The 17,577-nt window shown below is 31.8% G+C and overlaps 3 protein-coding genes across 14 annotated transcripts; all 3 read left to right on the forward strand.

Annotated features, from left to right (window-relative positions):
- The first annotated feature begins 216 nt into the window (after positions 1-216).
- Positions 217-4,197, forward strand: LOC133039370 (uncharacterized). Its single transcript, XM_061118252.1, has one exon. It carries the CDS (start codon positions 217-219, stop codon positions 4,195-4,197), a length of 3,981 nt encoding a protein of 1,326 aa, XP_060974235.1.
- Positions 4,178-17,230, forward strand: LOC115701089 (putative disease resistance protein RGA3). Of its 12 annotated transcripts, none has more exons than XM_061117494.1 (7): positions 4,213-5,263; positions 5,363-5,614; positions 5,703-5,747; positions 6,302-6,459; positions 7,197-10,062; positions 10,170-10,233; positions 16,763-17,230. In XM_061117494.1, the coding sequence occupies exon 5, from the start codon at positions 7,228-7,230 to the stop codon at positions 10,042-10,044; it is 2,817 nt and encodes a 938-aa protein (XP_060973477.1). In that variant the 5' UTR covers positions 4,213-5,263; positions 5,363-5,614; positions 5,703-5,747; positions 6,302-6,459; positions 7,197-7,227; the 3' UTR covers positions 10,045-10,062; positions 10,170-10,233; positions 16,763-17,230. The 12 variants fall into 12 exon arrangements, with proteins under 12 accessions (XP_060973483.1, XP_060973477.1, XP_060973480.1 ...); XM_061117497.1 differs by having other exon boundaries at positions 4,213-5,140; XM_061117499.1 differs by having other exon boundaries at positions 4,213-5,140; positions 7,264-10,062.
- Positions 4,620-5,431, forward strand: LOC133039371 (putative disease resistance protein RGA3). Its single transcript, XM_061118253.1, has 4 exons — positions 4,620-4,820; positions 4,880-5,104; positions 5,177-5,263; positions 5,363-5,431. The coding sequence occupies exons 1-4, from the start codon at positions 4,620-4,622 to the stop codon at positions 5,429-5,431; spliced, it is 582 nt and encodes a 193-aa protein (XP_060974236.1).
- Positions 17,231-17,577: the final 347 nt, after the last annotated feature.

The raw sequence follows: 17,577 nt of genomic DNA on the forward strand, positions 1-17,577 counted from the left end.
CCTTAATCTAGTTGAAGTTCATGTTGAATGTTCTCAAAATTTTTTCACGGGCGAGGAGGCGGCCCTTATCAAGCCCCCCAAAGCCCCATGAAGTGCCTTTCGTGGAATTGTCGGGGCCTCGCTAGAGACCCGACACCCTAAGCTATTTCAGCTTGGGTAAGGAGGTACAAGGTAGACTGTGTTTTTCTAATGGAAACGAAAGTAAGTAACAGTAATATGGAAGAGTTATCGAGAAAGTTGGGATTTTCAAGAATTGTTTGTGTGAGTGCTAATGGTTTGGCTGGAGGATCGTGTCTGATGTGGAATAACAGCATAAATTTGGTGATTAACTATTTCTCTGAGGGGTTTTTTGAAGCTACAATTTGGGATTATCAAAACCAATTACACTGGAAATTATTTGCAATCTATGGCACACCTTATCTGAATGCAAAAGAGGCTTTTTGGAAAGGTATGGAGGTGGAATTCTCTTCCTGCCAACTTCCTTGGGTGTTGATAGGTGACTTAAATTGTATTGGTAGTCAAGAGGAAAAAGTTGGTGGTAGAAAAGTGACTTCGGTGGATACTAAATGGCTGAGAAATTTCATGGGCAACACTGGCGGTATCGACTTGCAATTTATAGGTAACAAATTCACTTGGCAAAATAATAGGTTCTCTGGGGGACTTATTAGAGAGAGACTTGATAGAGCTTTGTGCTCCCCAGATTGGATCGTGGAATATGCTTCTGCTGGGGTGAGAAATCTGCCTATTGCGATCTCGGATCATGCTCCCATTATTCTCGATTCGCACCTATTTGCAGCAAAGGGATTCATCCCTTTTCGATTCTATGAAGCTTGGTCTTGGGAAGAGTCTTGCAAGATGGAAATCGAAAAGAATTGGCTTTCCTCAGGTGACAACGCTACTAACTCCTTTATTCGTAATGTCCATAATATAAAAGTGGTTTTACAAGCCTGGAAGAAGACTCACAGAGGCGTAAATGAGAGTGACATTAGATTAATGGAGAATAGATTGGCTTGGATACAGTATCAGCCGAATCCTGAAGTTTTCAAGGAAGAAGAGGCAGTTATTCAAGCAAAGTTGGTTGCCTCTTGGTCTAAACTTGAGAGTATGTGGCGACAAAGGTCTAGGGAGACGTGGCTGTCATTGGGAGATCGAAACACAAGGTTTTTTCATGCTGCAACAGTCATAAAGAAACGAAGGAATAATATATGGGTGATTAAAGATAGCTGTGGCAAAGTTTGGAAGGATAGAAAACAGGTTGCTGAAGTTATAAATCTTCATTTCAAGGAGCTTTTTACTTCGGGCAGGCCAAGTATTGATGATACTTTTGACGAATTGTTCATTAAAAGGGTCGATAATATTGCAAATGAAAACTTCGTTAAGGTTCCTTCGGAAAAGGAAGTTAAGGAAGTAGTGTTTGATTTACATCCCCTCAAGGCCCCGGGTCCAGACGGGTTTTCAGGTTGTTTCTTCAGAAAGTATTGGGATATAGTGGGAGCTAATTTAGTAGCCTCTGTTCAGGAATTTTTCACTATGGGAGTCATGAATCCTAAACTCAACAATACCTTCATTTGCCTCATTCCAAAAGTAGAGTTCCCCATGAGCATGGATCAATTTAGACCGATAAGTTTATGCAATTTTTCCTATAAGGTTATTGCAAAAATCTTATCCAATAGATTGAGGCCACTCATGAATGAGTTGATTTCCCCGTTCCAATCTGCCTTTATCCCTGGTAGGTGGATTGGAGAGTCATCTATACTCACTCAGGAGATAATTCACAAGATTCGACACAAGAGAGGCAAGGGAGGGCTTATGGCAATGAAACTCGATATGCACAAGGCGTATGATAAAATGGAGTGGACTTTCTTAGACAAAGTTCTCGAGGCAAATGGTTTTGATGAGAGGAGTAGAAAGCTGTTGATGTCGTGTGTCTCTAGTGTCTCTTATTCAGTCCTTTTGAACGGAAGTCCTCTTAAAAAGATAGTCCCGCAGAGAGGATTAAGGCAAGGAGACCCCATGTCTCCTTTCTTATTTCTTCTTTGTCAGGAGGTTCTATCTAAACTTGTTCGGAGAGCTGAAGAAAGAGGCACGGTTCATGGTATAAAGATCGCTCTAGCAGCCCCTCCAGTTGCACATCTCATGTTTGCCGATGACACGATTCTTTTTGCTAGAGCAAATGAAAATGAAGCTAGGGCCCTAATTGAGTGTATATCAACCTATGAGAGATGGTCGGGCCAAACCTGTAGCAAACCCAAATCAAGTGTCTTATTTTCAAGTAATCTCTGTAGTGCCAGGAAAGATAATATGCTGAAAGCTTTGAATATAGCCCAAGTGCGAGGTGACGAACGACATCTAGGAAACCCCTTTATTTTTAAAAGAAGAAAAAGGGAGGATTATATGAGGCTCAAGGAGAATTTGATGAAGAAAATGGAAGGTTGGAAGGTGAAGCTTCTGTCTCAAGCTGGGCGCTTAACTCTTATAAAATCCGTGACTTCAGCAATGCATATCTATGCCATGTCCACTTCAAAGATTCCTTTGTCAACATGTCGTGAGTTAGACTCGCTGATGAGAAAGTTCTGGTGGTTAGGAAATGTTGATAAGTCTAAATACATGGCCTTTAAAGCATGGGATAAAATTTGTCAACCGAAGAGTTCAGGAGGTTTGGGTTTGAGGAAATGTGAGGATATGAACCAAGCTCTTTTATCTAAGCTGGCTTGGAGTCTTGCTACAAAGGAGGACAAGCCATGGGTAACTTGTTTATTGGGAAAATACTGCAATAGTGACAGTTTCTGGTGTACCAAGCAAAAGAATAATGATTCCTATCAATGGAAATGTATTCTGGAAACTAGAACTATAATTCTCAAAGGCTCGCTGTCGGTTGCTGCATCAGGATCTTCAATTAATTTCTGGAGCCAGCCATGGATCCCATGGCTAGACCATTCAGAGTTTGGAGTACTAATGGAGAGCTTGAGAGGTAAGGATTATACAATTCAAACTTTGAGTGACATTTCCCTGGGAAATGATTGGAATTCAGAGATGGTTTTTCAGTTATTTGGAGAGGAATTAGGAACTCGAATCATGAATATTCCTAGAATTCCTTTCCCACACATGGATCAAGTCTTTTGGAAACAAAACCAAGTAGGAAATTTCTCTGTGCGAGCAGCCTATAATACTGCAATTATGGATAGAATTGAACCACAGGAGGAGGTTTGGAAATGGATTTGGAAGGGGGGCATCCATCCTAGGATCTCAGTTTTCTTATGGAGAGCCCTGTCTGAAGCTATTCCTACAAAGAATCGGCTTCATTTTTTACAGGACAAAACTTGCAATTTATGTGGAGTAGAGGATGAAAGTGCCTGCCATACTCTTTGGAAGTGTAGTTTCTCAAAAGCTATCTGGTTCGGATGTCGTCTGGCGCTGAAATTGGAAGATCTTCCAGCTGATAATGTGCTCATCATGTTTAAGACTTTGTTAGATAATATGGGGGGCGCTGATAGGAAGGAACTGATCACCTATTTAGGATGTATCATGACTGAAATCTGGCACCAGAGAAATATCTGCTGCATCAAGAACCAAGAAGTCAATGTGCAAATGGTCTTGGCAAGAATTGAAAAGAAGGCAGAGGAGTTGATGCCTTCCATGTCTGCAACTCCCAGCCTTATCCATATTGATGGTAATTTAGATGTTATGGGAAGGCATATAATGGAAGAGCCCAGTGGCACTATGGCTAGCAACACCTCTTCTGTTTCATGCAATTATGCATTTACTGATGCATCCTGGGTGAAGGACACTGCTGGTATAGCTGCAATTTCTGTGGAGATATCATCAGGTCGCTGGTTCGCTAATGCGCATAAGATAAGGGCGGAATCAGCTTTGGAAGCTGAGTTTACAGCGATCATTCTTGCTCTGAACAGGGCTCGTGATGCAGGTTGGAAGGAAGTGCGCGTTATATCGGACTCAAAAATTGCAGTACAAGCTTTAACTACTAATTCTCTTCCGGACTGGAAAGTTGCTAGTGTGTTTTATTCATCTTTAAACTTAGCAAAAAAGTTTCAGATGTGTTGTTTTTCTTTTATTAAGCGTAGTTGTAATGCTTTGGCTGATGGTGTAGCTAAAAGTGCTAGGATCTCTAGTGATTTGGCAATTTTGTACCAAGGGGAGGGCAATCCCCCTGTGATTCCCATCAATTTTCTTAATTAATGAACTCATGGTTCTTTCAAAAAAAAAAAAAAACAAACAACATATGTTGCTTCTGTTTTTAGTAAGTAATTGGCCGACAATGGCCGATGCTGTGATCTCTCAATGGAAAAGAAAGCCAAAGTGAGACTGGTGAAGTTTTGAAAAAGGCTCAAGTGATGGAGGTTAGATTCTGTGATATCCTCTTCTCTTGTCTTCAATTTCAAATTTCAATGTAGCAAACATATAAGTCCTAAAGTGATAATCACTCATCATCGCCTTGACATTGCTAAAGAGATCCAAACCCTAATTACGAAACTAGATGAAATCACCTTATGTTTGGACATAGGAGAACAAGTGTTGATTATGCTGTTGAAAATTGAAATTAAGTGTTGCTTATAAGGAAACTTTGATTGATAGACTAAGGCAAAGTGGGAGTGACCAAGATGACGAAAAACCCAAATCATCCCCATTGTTGGAAAATGGGAGGAATTGGAAAGACTACTCTAGCCAGAAATGCTTACAATGATGCTGAAATTAAGACCATTTTTGAAGATAAAATGATTTGGGTTTGTGTCTCAGACCCATTTGACATTGGTAGGATTGCCAATGAAACTATTAAACAACTCACTCGTCAAACCCCAGCTGTCATTAGCTTAGAGTTGCAGTTGCTGATCGATGAGAAGAAATTTGTGAATCTGTGAAGGATAAGAGGTTTCTATTGGTACTAGACTATGTGTGGACTACTGACTACAAGAAGTTTTCAAGATTGGTGGTGTTGAAACTGGGAAGTACAGTTGTGGTGACAATGCAGAATGAGGAGGTGGCCAAAATGATTGGAGACACAAACAAGATTTGCATGGATAAATTGGCTGAAGAAGATTGCTGGCTGTTGTTAAGAGAAATAGCACTTTCTAACAGGATGGAACAAGTGAGGGAATATTTTGGCACAATCGATTGAAAAATTGTAAGTAAATGCAATGACTTATCTCATGCTGTGAAGACTTTTGGGAGTCTTTTGCATGTTAAAGATATTGAAGATTGGCTTGAAACGTTAACAAGTGAATTATGGGAGTTAAAAAATGTGGAGGTGGAGATTTTTAACCCATTGATACTTAGTTATATGACTTGGCTCCGGTAGAAAGAAGATTTCTTTGTACAACTTAATTAATATCTGATGATGATGCAGGAAAGGAATGAAACAGGGGTTGTGGGTTGGAAAATGAAGGACCCTTTGAAAATAATGCCTTTGTCTTGAATCCTTAGAATTATCATGGTCTCAATATCTGGAATCGTTGCCTGACTTCTTGGAGTCAACAGTCAACACCATTGAAGAATTTGAAGATTTGGTGTTGTGATATCCTACATAAATCTTGCCAAAAGGAGAAGGAAAAGATTGGCACAAGATTCTTCATGTCCCAAACATTGTTATCTCAAACAGGTAAATATATATATATATATATATATATATTTATATATATGACTACTGATAATAGTTTGATTACCATGATAACCTCTGCCATTTGTAGATGGAAGGTCAAACTTCCGCGGCGGACTAATGATAATGAAGAAAAGTAAGTACATATTCGACCTTTTTAAATTCCAACTTCTTTGATGCGAATAAATTTTCTACTGAGTTATTTTAGGCTCTCATCATATTTCATGAATTAGATGGATAGAATGTCTCTTATATTATTGGATATAAATTTGGTTGGGAACCAATTTTGTATATAATATAGTTATTTATTTATAATTTTATACATCTATGACTCATATTATAAATCTGCAATGAGAACAAGATTGTTTCTTGTTACTAGTCACTAGATCTGATCTGCATCTGTGTGCTGCCATGGTGACAATTTCTTGTCTTTTCTAATACTATTATAAAATTTTAGTAGACAAGTCAAATTTTGAGAAGAAAAGAAATGAATATGATCCTTTATTTTGAAGATAATTATATAGTTAGAGTCTCATTCTCTCATAGTATCACATTTACTACTTTCTTCTGAACTCATCAGACATGCATGATGCTATATTCAATTTTTTTTTTATCAAGAAGAAAATAGCCTTCATTAATCAAACACCAAAGTCAATTACTCTTGTATTGTTCTTTATAAAACCATAACAGCGATTAACATAATAGTGCTTCCTATGGTGCCTTGAAAATCGGTGATCTTCATGTCCTATCCAAAAAAATTGGTGGTGCCGGTGAGCAGCTACGTTGTCTATTCTTTCGTCATGACAAGATTCCACACTCCTTTCCTCAAGTGATGCTTAATCATTCATGTATGTGTAGATATGGCTAGCATAGCGATTTTTTTACATAAATAATTGTTGTGTTGTGGATGTAAATATATGGGAACTATTCATTTTGTGTTATAATGTGTATCAAATATTGTAACGAATAATGATTTTTTTTTTTTGTTTAAAAAAAATAAATACAAATGCTAAAGGGCACCACTGGTGCCTAGCATCCTTTTACGTGTCAATATCGCTATTGGTGCAATTAAGTATCGGGTCCCATATAGTTTAATAGAATAATTTTTATAGAGTATCGCTAGCCAATTGCAAGTCGACACATTTAGAAGGTGCTAGGCACCATTGGTGCCCAATAGCAATGCTCATACAAATATTGTAACTCAATATGGATGGTAGCCTCGAAAAGAGCTCACCAACCACCGTAGACTTGTCTGTTAGTTTGTTTTTCTACAATATTAATTACAATATTATTTTTTGTCTGGAATATTTATTATAATATTAGCGCTCTTAAAAACACAGGAGCTGTAGTCATTGTTTTATATTTTATTGGAACTTAAAACAAATAATTAGGAAAACTTGCCTATTGTTTTATATATTTTATATTTTATTGTTTGTTGCTCATTATTATAATTATATTCTCCAATCAGAATAATTACACTTTTATAATTATTCAATTGTAAAAGTCAAGTCCACACTACATTCATCAAATATTACTCATTTCATACTTTTTTAGATTGATTACTACTCGTCATTCTGGTTTATAGTATTCAAAATCAGTCATCTTGATCTGCAACAATGGCTGATGCTGTGATTTCTGCTATCCTCAATCAGTTGGCTTTGGTCATTCGTCAATATGGTGAAAAAAAAGTGAAGCTGGTAATGGGAGTCGATGGAGGAGTTGAAAACCTTGAAGCAAATCTGATAGCCATCAAAGCAGTTCTTACAGATGCTGAAATGAGACGATGGAATGAAGAAGCTGTGAAACTCTGGCTTGAAGATCTCAAAGATGTTTCCTACGACATGGATTCTGTCCTAGATGAGTGGAACACTACCATTCTCATGTCAGAATTAGACCAAGGAGGTAACAGAGCTGAAAGTAGTACCAGTCAGATTACTAAAACCAAGGTTTGGTGTTCTATTCTATTCTCCTGTTTTAATTGTACCAAACTAAGTCCTCCAGTGATCATTTATCGTCATCACATCGCTGAAGAAATCCAGAGCTTAAACCAGAAACTAGGGAGGATCAACGATAGAAAGAACATGTTTGGTTTTAGATCAAACACGATTGGCGATACTATTGAACTTAGGTGGCCAGACTTCACCACCTCCTTTCTTGATGTGCCTGTGATTTATGGTCCAATGGACAATAAGAAAATTCTGATTAATCAATTAACACTGGGTGGGAGTAGCCAAGAGGAACAGGGACTCAAATTCATTCCCATTGTTGGAATGGGAGGGATTGGAAAGACCACTCTAGCCAGAAATGCTTATAATGATCCTGCGGTGAAGACTCTTTTTGGGGGTAACATGATTTGGGTTTGTGTTTCAGATCCATTTGATATTGGTAGGATTGCCAAAGAAAGTATCGAACAACTCACCGGTGTAATCCCCACGGTCATAGGGTCAGAGTCACTAATGAGAAAGTTTCGTGAAGCTGTTAATGACAAGAAGTTTCTACTAGTACTAGATGATGTGTGGACTACCGACTATAGTAAGTGGCTTTTACTAGTGCAAATTTTAAAGCTTGGCGCAATTGGAAGTAGAGTTGTGGTGACTACACGGAACGAGGAAGTGGCTAAAATGATTGGAGATACAAATAATATGATTTGTGTGAACAAATTGGGTGAAGAAGATTGTTGGTTGTTGTTAAAAGAAATAGCACTTTCCAACAAGACAGAACAAGAGAAGCAAAATTTTGATGCCATTGGTCGAAAAATTGCACGTAAATGCAATGGCTTACCTCTTGCTGCCAAGGCCTTAGGGAGTCTTTTGCGTGTTAAAGATATTGAATATTGGCATGAAATGTTGAGAAGTGAAATCTGGGAGTTGAAGAATATGGAGGTAGAGCTTTTCAACCCATTGTTATTCAGTTATTATGATTTGACTCCTGTAGAAAGACGATGTTTTATGTATTGTTCCATCTTCCCTAAAGATAATGTGTTTCGAAGAGATTATTTAATACAACAATGGGTGGCTCAAGATTATTTCAAGTCAATGAACGATGGTAAGCATGAAGATGAACAAAGAGGTCTGGTGTGTTTCCAAAATTTAGCTACACGGTCATTTTTTCAAGAATTTGAGTTTGATAATTATAACTTCACTATGGAATGCAAGATGCATGATATAGTACATGATTTTGCGTGTTATCTCACAAAAAATGAATACTCCATTGAACTAATTTCTGATGTTGAAAAGAGAGTTGACTTGGATATTCGTCATCTCAACTTAATTTATGTTTCTTCATCGGTGACTCCAACTTTCTCAAATCTCAAGAAGAAGAATTTGCACACTCTTATGGTTACGTGTGATTCAATGTTGACAGGTTCGAATAATTCACTGAGTTCCTGCATGTTCCCTTATGATCTCTTGGATTTGAAACGTCTGAAGACATTAATTTTGAAGGGAGAATCAATGAAGATTCCAGTAAGTATCGGTGATTTAATACATTTGAGATATTTTAGTATTAGATCTTATGATATCATAGATGTGCCACCCACGATTGGAAACTTGTTTAATCTCCAAACGTTGAAGTTTTATTGTTGTATTACTGAACTTCCTGAAGAAGTTGGAGAATTGATGAACTTAAGACACCTTCACTTAATTAAAGGGTGTACTAAAAGTTTGCCGAAAAGTATTTGGGCCTTGACAAGACTTCAGACATTGGATATTGGTGGTAGTATAAAGGTAGGGGTCCTAGGGGATATTCGAATCTTGAACAATCTTTGTATTATTCGTTTGGAAGGCTTAGGCAAAGAGGAACACAAGGAAGAGGCTAAGGAAGCTCAACTTCTTAACAAAAAAGCTCTTGTCCATTTGCATTTGAAATTTGATAAGGATTCTTCAGTGATGGATACCCATGAGATTGTACTGGATTCTCTGCAACCACATCATGAAAACTTAAAATCTTTAAGAATTGAGGAGTATTGTGGCCTGCTCATTTCTCCTAGTTGGATGTTATCATTGACTAATTTGAGAAACTTAGACTTGTATGGATGTTTTAACTGCATCACATTGCCTCCTTTGGGGAAACTCCCATGCCTCGAATCGCTTTGTATTGATAGTTTTCCTGGTTTGAAGAAGATTGGGTCTGAATTCTTGGGAGAAGAAAAGGATAGCAAGTCACTGTTTCCGAAATTGGAAAAATTTGAAATCAATTTTGCAGATTCGTTGGAGGAATGGGTAGGGGTGGCAGGGTGGACAGTGAATGGCCCTTTGAAAATAATGCCTTGTCTTGAATCTTTGGAAATGTCATTTTGCGGTTTGTTGAGAACATTGCCTGACTTTCTGAGATCAACACCACTGAAGAATTTGGTGGTTGCTCAATGTGATATTCTAGAGAAATCTTGCGAGATGGAAAAGATTCGCCATGTCCCAAATATTACTATCTGTTAAAGGTAAATTAAAACATAGGTAGAAAAACTAGCAATAATGACATCTATTTTTTTTTACTAATAATAGTTTGTTTGTTTGTTTGTTTCAATGAGACAAACCTAAATACCTCTGCCATTTGTATGTAGCTAAGGATCCAAAGAATTAAGGAAAGGGTTGGCCCCAAGTTGAAGCAGTTCTGTCTTCTTTCATGTGAGTAAATTTTCTACCATATGCTTTTATAGGATCCCTTCGTACTTTATAAATTACAGTAGGGGTGTTCACAAATTATCCGATCCAATCCAATCCGCACGATCCAATCCAATCCAATCCGCAAAATGCGGATATCCGCACTTGTGCGGATTGGATTGGATTGAAAAAACTAAAATCCGCACTTGTGCGGATTGGATGTTGTTTGACCTCAAAAAGTAACCGATCCAATCCAATCCGCACTTAATTATAAATTTTTAAAAAATTATAATATATAATATATATTAATTAAAAAAAGACACAAACTTCTAATTTCTTAATCTTTTTTAATAATATATTGAGTTGGTGCATTTTATTTATTTCATAATAAAAAACACAACAAAAATAATTCTTATTAACATAGACACATATATAAATTTAAATATATATACTAACTTATTTATTTTATTTATTTTAGTAATAGATACATATATATTTTAGTATAAATCTAAAGATAAGTACATATATATTGATATATGTATATTGGTTTGATTTGTATATAAATAGAGATGGAAATAGATTATTATTGGAGTTTAAGAAACAATAGTTTTTTTTTTTAAAAAAAAATTTTTCTATGAAATATTAAATAATTTATTATTAAAAAAATAACCGATCTAAAATAACCGATCCAATCCGCACTATTGCGGATCGGATTGGATTGGATTTAAACTCTTATGCGGATCGGATTGGATCCAAAATATGAAATCCGCACTTAGTGCGGATTGGATGTTGTTTGACCAAAAAAGTGCGGATTGGATCGGATGAACACCCCTAAATTACAGTGTCTAAGATTTTATTGGATATTAAATTTGAGTGTTTCTTTAGTACAAGTACAAAATTTGACAAAATAAATTCTATTAGGAGTCTCATACTCTCACAGTGGTTGAACTAATCATATAGAGTACTGAGAAATTTGGAGAAAAATAACTCTGTTATTTTATTTATGTGTATATACATCCTAGAAACAATCAATATCAATATATCAATATAAAGGAAAGCACAAAGGGAATTTAGGTGGCAACCTATTATTTTTTCTTCTTATTTTTTCTATTTTATCACACATTCTCTTATTTTATTTGAGAAATACACTATACATATAAACTAAAAGTCCCACATCATTTAAAAATCGTTTAGAAGTTATCCATGTAGGTTATAAGTAGTAGTTTTATCACTTTACTTTCTTTTATCTAAAAAATATTATTTTTTTACGAGTAATTGAATAATTTCTTACTCAATATTTTTTTTATATACATATTTATTTATATAAGTAATTATTTATTTTTTAATAATTAACTTTGTAGTAATAATTTTTAATTTTATATATATTTATGAAATAAATTTTAGTTTAAAAATTTTATTTTACTATTCTAAATTTTTATATGTTCGAGTTAAAAATAATTTTTTATAGCTAAAATTAATTTACCAATCATCACTATATATATATATCAATATATCAATCAATCAATATATCAATATATATATATATATAAAGGAAAGCACAAAGGGAGTTTAGGTGGCAACCTATTATTTTTTCTATTTTATCACACATTCTCTTATTTTATTTGAGAAATACACTATACATATAAACAAAAAGTCTCACATCATTTAAAAATCGTTTAGAAGTTATCCATGTAGGTTATAATTAGTAGTTTTATCACTTTACTTTCTTTTATCTAAAAAATATTATTTTTTTATGAGTAATTGAATAATTTCTTACTCAATATTTTTTTTATATACATATTTATTTATATAAGTAATTATTTATTTTTTAATAATTAACTTTGTAGTAATAATTTTTAATTTTATATATATTTATGAAATAAATTTTAGTTTAAAAATTTTATTTTACTATTCTAAATTTTTATATGTTCGAGTTAAAAATAATTTTTTATAACTAAAATTAATTTACCAATCATCACTATATATATATATATATCAATATATCAATCAATATATATATAAAGGAAAGCAAAACAAGAGTTTAGGTGGCAACCTATTTTTTTTTTCTTCCTATTTTTTATATTTTATGATACATTCTCTTATTTTCTTTGAGAAATACACTACACATATAAACAAAAAGTCTCACATCATTTAAAAATAGTTTAGATGTTATCAATCAATATATAAATATATAAATATATATATATATATAAAGGAAAGCAAAAGAAGAGTTTAGGTGGCAACCTATTTTTTTTCTTCCTATTTTTTCTATTTTATGATAAATTCTTTTTTTTTTTCTTTGAAAAAAAAAATACTACACATACAAATAAAAAGTCCCACATCATTTAAAAATGGTTTAGATGTTATCTATGTAGGTTATAAGTAGTAGTTTTATTATTTTACTTTCTTTTATCTAAAAAATATTATTTTTTTATGGGTGATTGATTAATGTCTTACCCAATAATTTTTTTTTTTATAAATATTTGTATAAGTAGTTATTTAGTTTCTAATAATTAACTTTGTATAATAATTTTTAATTTTATTTTATATATTTATGAAATGAATTTTAATTTAAGAATTTTATTTTACTATTCTAGATTTATATATTGTTAAGTGATCGAATTAAAAATAATTTTCTATAACTAAAATATTTTCTCTTATATATATATATAAAAAGGAAAGCATATTTTTTTTTCTTCCTGTTTTATTTTATTTTATGACACATTCTTTTATTTTCTTTGAAAAATACACTACACATACAAATTAAAAGTCTCACATCATTTAAAAATCGTTTAGATGTTATCCATGTAGGTTATAAGTAGTAGTTTTATTATTTTACTTTCTTTTATCTAAAAAATATTATTTTTTATAGGTGATTGATTAATGTCTTACCCAATAAATTTTTTTTTATATATTTTTTGTATAAGTAGTTATTTATTTTCTAATAATCAATTTATATATATAAAGAAAAGCACAAAGGGAGAAAATATTCAAACGACACCACAAAACAAAATATAAAAACTTTAATAAAAAATAGTTAAACTATTTTTTTGTATTAAGCAAAAAAAGTCTAGATAGTCTTTTAAAAATAACTACATCATCAGATACAAGGTCAGTTTATTAAATTTAGAAATAGTTAACTTTTTCATTTATTTTATTATAAAAGTACATGTAATTTCTTTGTTAATTTTACAATCTTTAATGTTTCTCATAAAATCACTATCTTTCTATATATTTTAAAAATAGTAAATTATATTTATAATTTTAATACTGTTACTTTGTTTATAATAACACAAATTAAAATATTATATTTTAGATTATATCACTCAATATAATTGCAATATATATAAAGATTACAAAAATTAGACAACACCGCGCGAAGCGCGGCTTAGTTTCCTAGTGTATATATGTAGTGAAAATACAATCAATCCCATAAATACAATAACAAAAGAAATTAACACATTTAATCAAAAAAAAAAAAAAAAAAAGAAATTAACACAAGGAAAATGATGGTAAAGCAACTTAAACGATTCGACTTTCTTATTTGCCAACAAGTTCTTAAGGAAAAATTGATTATTTTATGAATCTTAAAATAGATCCCTAAACGATTCGACTTCATATATAGTTTATCAGAAAATTATTAACTAATTATTTAGTTATTGCTATTTACTAATTAGTTTTGATGAATCCGAAGTTATATTTAAACAGAGGTTGTTTTGCTTAAGAATTATAGTATGAAATCGTCTTGAATAGATCTTTAATTAAATGAAAGAGTGCTAATTACAACCTCCTATTATAATCTTTTAGTCAACCTCTACGTCTGAAATCACATGTCGAAATATTTTTTTTCATAGCGGTATTCGTATTACAGTATCATCTCTGTAAATTTTTGAAAAATTTCGAATAGTTTACCACGTATTTTCAGCATGGTAACCTATTTGAAAATTTTCAAAAATTTACAGGGATGATGTTGTATGCATAACGAACACCCCTATGAAAAAAAACATTCCGACATATGTTTTCGAGTGTAGAGGTCGACATATGTTTATTATGATAATGTTTTAATAGAATCAATATAATTTGTTTATTAAAAGTTCATAAATAAGTTTAAAAATAAAATATTTATGTTCATTTTGTTTTAAGAAACGGAAACTAAATGTAAAATTATGTATAAATATTATGTTTATATTTTCCATTGATTATGTTTATAAATTATTAATTTAATATATTTAATATATAATTTTATAAACAAAATATGCATATTTTATTTTATTTTTTTGCTATAAGGAAAAATATGTATGTTTATTGTTTATTTATATAAGACTTAAGAAAAATTAATTACCTTATATAGATAGTATATAAAATCAAAATTATATTTATGTATCTAATATAGAATATATAATTAAATGTAAATAAATTATTTTGTATTATATAAAGTAATAAAATTATATAATGTATACAAAATTATAAATTTTTCTTAAAGAAAAACAACATGTTTTTTTTTTCGCCAAAACATGTTGTCTAATTTGTAGTTTTTTAAAATTTTCATTAAGTGCACTGGGTTAAAATCTAAGAGAAAAAAAATATATTAAAATGTCCTAAATTTCTCTTCTTTTATTTTTCTCTCAAGTATTTCTCTAATGTGTTTCTAGCTCAATCTGATATGTACTGGGTTAAAATCTATCTAGTGAAAATGGTTAATCAAGATATGGTAAGATTCTTCTAATGAAGAGCGATCGAGATAAAATTGATGCCACTTAGTCGATTAAAATTGGGCTTTCTTCATAAATATGGAATTTTTTAAATGTATTTTAAAGAATATGGACATTTAATGAAAAAATTTAAAGTCTGAAAAAAAAAATAAAAAACTTAAAAAATGGAAAAAATAAAATACCTATAAAAGAATATTTCCATTTATAAAATCCACACTCAAAATATCCAAACTCCATCTATTCTCTATCGTGGCTTGCATTCTTCTATGCGATTTCCTTTATTCTCTATTTCTTTGTTCTCCTTCAATTTCTTTCCTTCTCCTCTAGTGTGATTATGATTTTTATCTTAGTGTTCATATTCCTACTGCCGATGAAGAAAATTAATAAAATTTGAAGTCAAAATAAACAAAGTTAAGAAACTATTGAATTTGATTACATTTTTGACGTAGTTAACCTATTATTTAGGAAAAATGATAAGAAATTTTAATTTTAGGTTTTTATTTTGGTTCTCATAGTAATGTGTTGTGTTGTGATTGTAATTTTTAACAAAAAAACTCTCATATCTTGAAAAGTTCACCTTGTAGTTCAATCTTAGGGTTTTATATTGCTTCTGAATGTAACCTGGTACATTACATTTGAAAATGGCCTGATACTTTACATTTGAATATGTCTATATTTGTTGTGTTGTGGCTGCAATTTATAATAAAAAAATACCATGTCTTGAAAAAAGTCACATACTAGTTCAATCTTAGGGTTTTATATTACTTCTGAATGTAATCTGGTACTTTACATTTGAATATGGTTGTGTTTGTTTTGTTGTGGCTACAATTTATAACAAAAAAAATTACCATGTCTTGAAAAAAATTACCTGCTAGCTCAATCTTAGGGTTTTTTATCTCTTCTGAAAGTAACTTGGTACCTTACATTTGAATATGGTTGAGTTTGTTTTGTTGTGACTGCAATCTACAATAAAAAAATGCCATGTCTTGAAAAAAGTCACATGTTAGTTTAATCTTAGGATTTTTTATCACTTCTGAAAGTAGCTTGGTACCTTACTTTTGAATGGTTGTGTTTGTTTTGTTGTGACTGCAATTTATAATAAAAAAAAATACCATGTCTTAAAAAAAGTCACCTGATAGTTCAATCTTAGGGGTTTTTATCGCTTCTGAAAGTAACCTGGTACCTTACATTTGAATATGGCTGAATTTGTTTTGTTGTGGCTGCAATTTATAACAAAAAAATATTATGTATTGAAAAAAGTCACATGCTAGTTCAATCTTAGGGTTTTATATTGCTTCTAAAAGTAACATGGTACCTTAGTTTTGAATATGGTTGAGTTTGTTGTGTTGTGACTGCAATTTTTAACAAAAGATACTATGTCTTGCAAAAAGTCACTTGCTAGTTCAATCTTAGGGTTTTATATTGCTTCTAAAAGTAACATGCTGCCGTACTTTTGAATATGGTTGAGTGTGTTGTGTTGTGACTACAATTTTTAACAAAAAAAAATCATGTCTTGAAAAAGGTCACCTGCTAGTTCAATTTTATGGTTTTCTATTGCTTTCGAAAGTAACCTAGTACCTTACTTTTTGAATACAGTTGAGTTTATTGTGCTGTGACGACAATTTTTAACCAAAAAAAAAAAACCATGTCTTGAAAAAAGTCACCTGCTAGTTCAATTTTAGGGTTTTGTATTGCTCCTGAAAGTAACCTGGTACCTGACTTTTGAATATGGCTGAGTGTATTGTGTTGGGACTATAATTTTTTTTAGAAAGAAACATGTTATTTTAAATTTCTTATAAAGTAACTTGTTAAATGAATTTTATTTTTTCTTTTTGCTTCAGGAAGTGACCTAGCACCTGTAATTTTCTTGGAGAATGAATTTTATTAAAGCATTAATTTATTATGGAGGAGAGTAGAATGAAAGTAACTGCTACTCAAATTACAAAGTGATTGGTGTAGATATTCCCGATAATTGTTCATTATTTGATCTTGGGAATTTATTTGATCAAAAATGAAATAAACACAGATTGAGACAATGTTGAGATCTCATACCAAGTAGCTAAAAGTGAGCCACCAATCAAGTAACCATAATTTCAGAAGACTTGCTGATTATACTAATGAAGTTGTTGACTTCATCATTGAAGAAACTACAAGAAACAAAAGAAAAAGGGAGGAAGATAAAACAATCATTGAAACTCACAAGTTGCAAATATTAGTAGAAGGACAATTTTTCAAAGATAAAAAATGTTCAAATCTGGACTTTGCTACTTTGTGCAAATAATCTACTACCATGCAAATTGATTTTTGTTTAATGTATTGAGTTATGACAGAGTCTTATGAAGAAAGTAATCTGTTCGTTTACAAAATAAATCATGACATATGTATTAGTAATATACTTAGTTGAGTAACGTGTTAATTTGAAAAGTAACCTAGTTGTTGAATTTTAAATTTTGTTTTTGTTTTAGGAAGTAACGTGGTACTTTTACTTTTGATTTTGGTATAGTTTGTTGAGTTTTGATTGTATTTTTACACAAATTAACGTGTTAATTTGAAAAAAAGTAACATAGTTGTTGAATTTTAGACTTTATTTTTGCTTCAAATTGTAACCTGACACTTTTACCTATACTTTTTGTATAGTTTGTTAATTTTGATTCTA

This window comes from Cannabis sativa, chromosome 6 (genome assembly GCF_029168945.1).
Source record: "Cannabis sativa cultivar Pink pepper isolate KNU-18-1 chromosome 6, ASM2916894v1, whole genome shotgun sequence".
Lineage (NCBI taxonomy): Eukaryota > Viridiplantae > Streptophyta > Magnoliopsida > Rosales > Cannabaceae > Cannabis > Cannabis sativa.

Excerpts from the sequence above, each read along its gene's own strand:
- LOC133039370 (XM_061118252.1), top strand. The coding sequence starts at position 217 with ATGGAAGAGTTATCGAGAAAGTTGGGATTTTCAAGAATTGTTTGTGTG.
- LOC133039371 (XM_061118253.1), top strand. The coding sequence starts at position 4,620 with ATGACGAAAAACCCAAATCATCCCCATTGTTGGAAAATGGGAGGAATT. Across the intron at positions 5,105-5,176 it reads TTTCTAACAGGATGGAACAA|ACTTTTGGGAGTCTTTTGCA; the intron begins GTGAGGGAATAT and ends CATGCTGTGAAG. Across the intron at positions 5,264-5,362 it reads GGGAGTTAAAAAATGTGGAG|GAAAGGAATGAAACAGGGGT; the intron begins GTGGAGATTTTT and ends ATGATGATGCAG.
- LOC115701089 (XM_061117495.1), top strand. The coding sequence starts at position 7,228 with ATGGCTGATGCTGTGATTTCTGCTATCCTCAATCAGTTGGCTTTGGTC.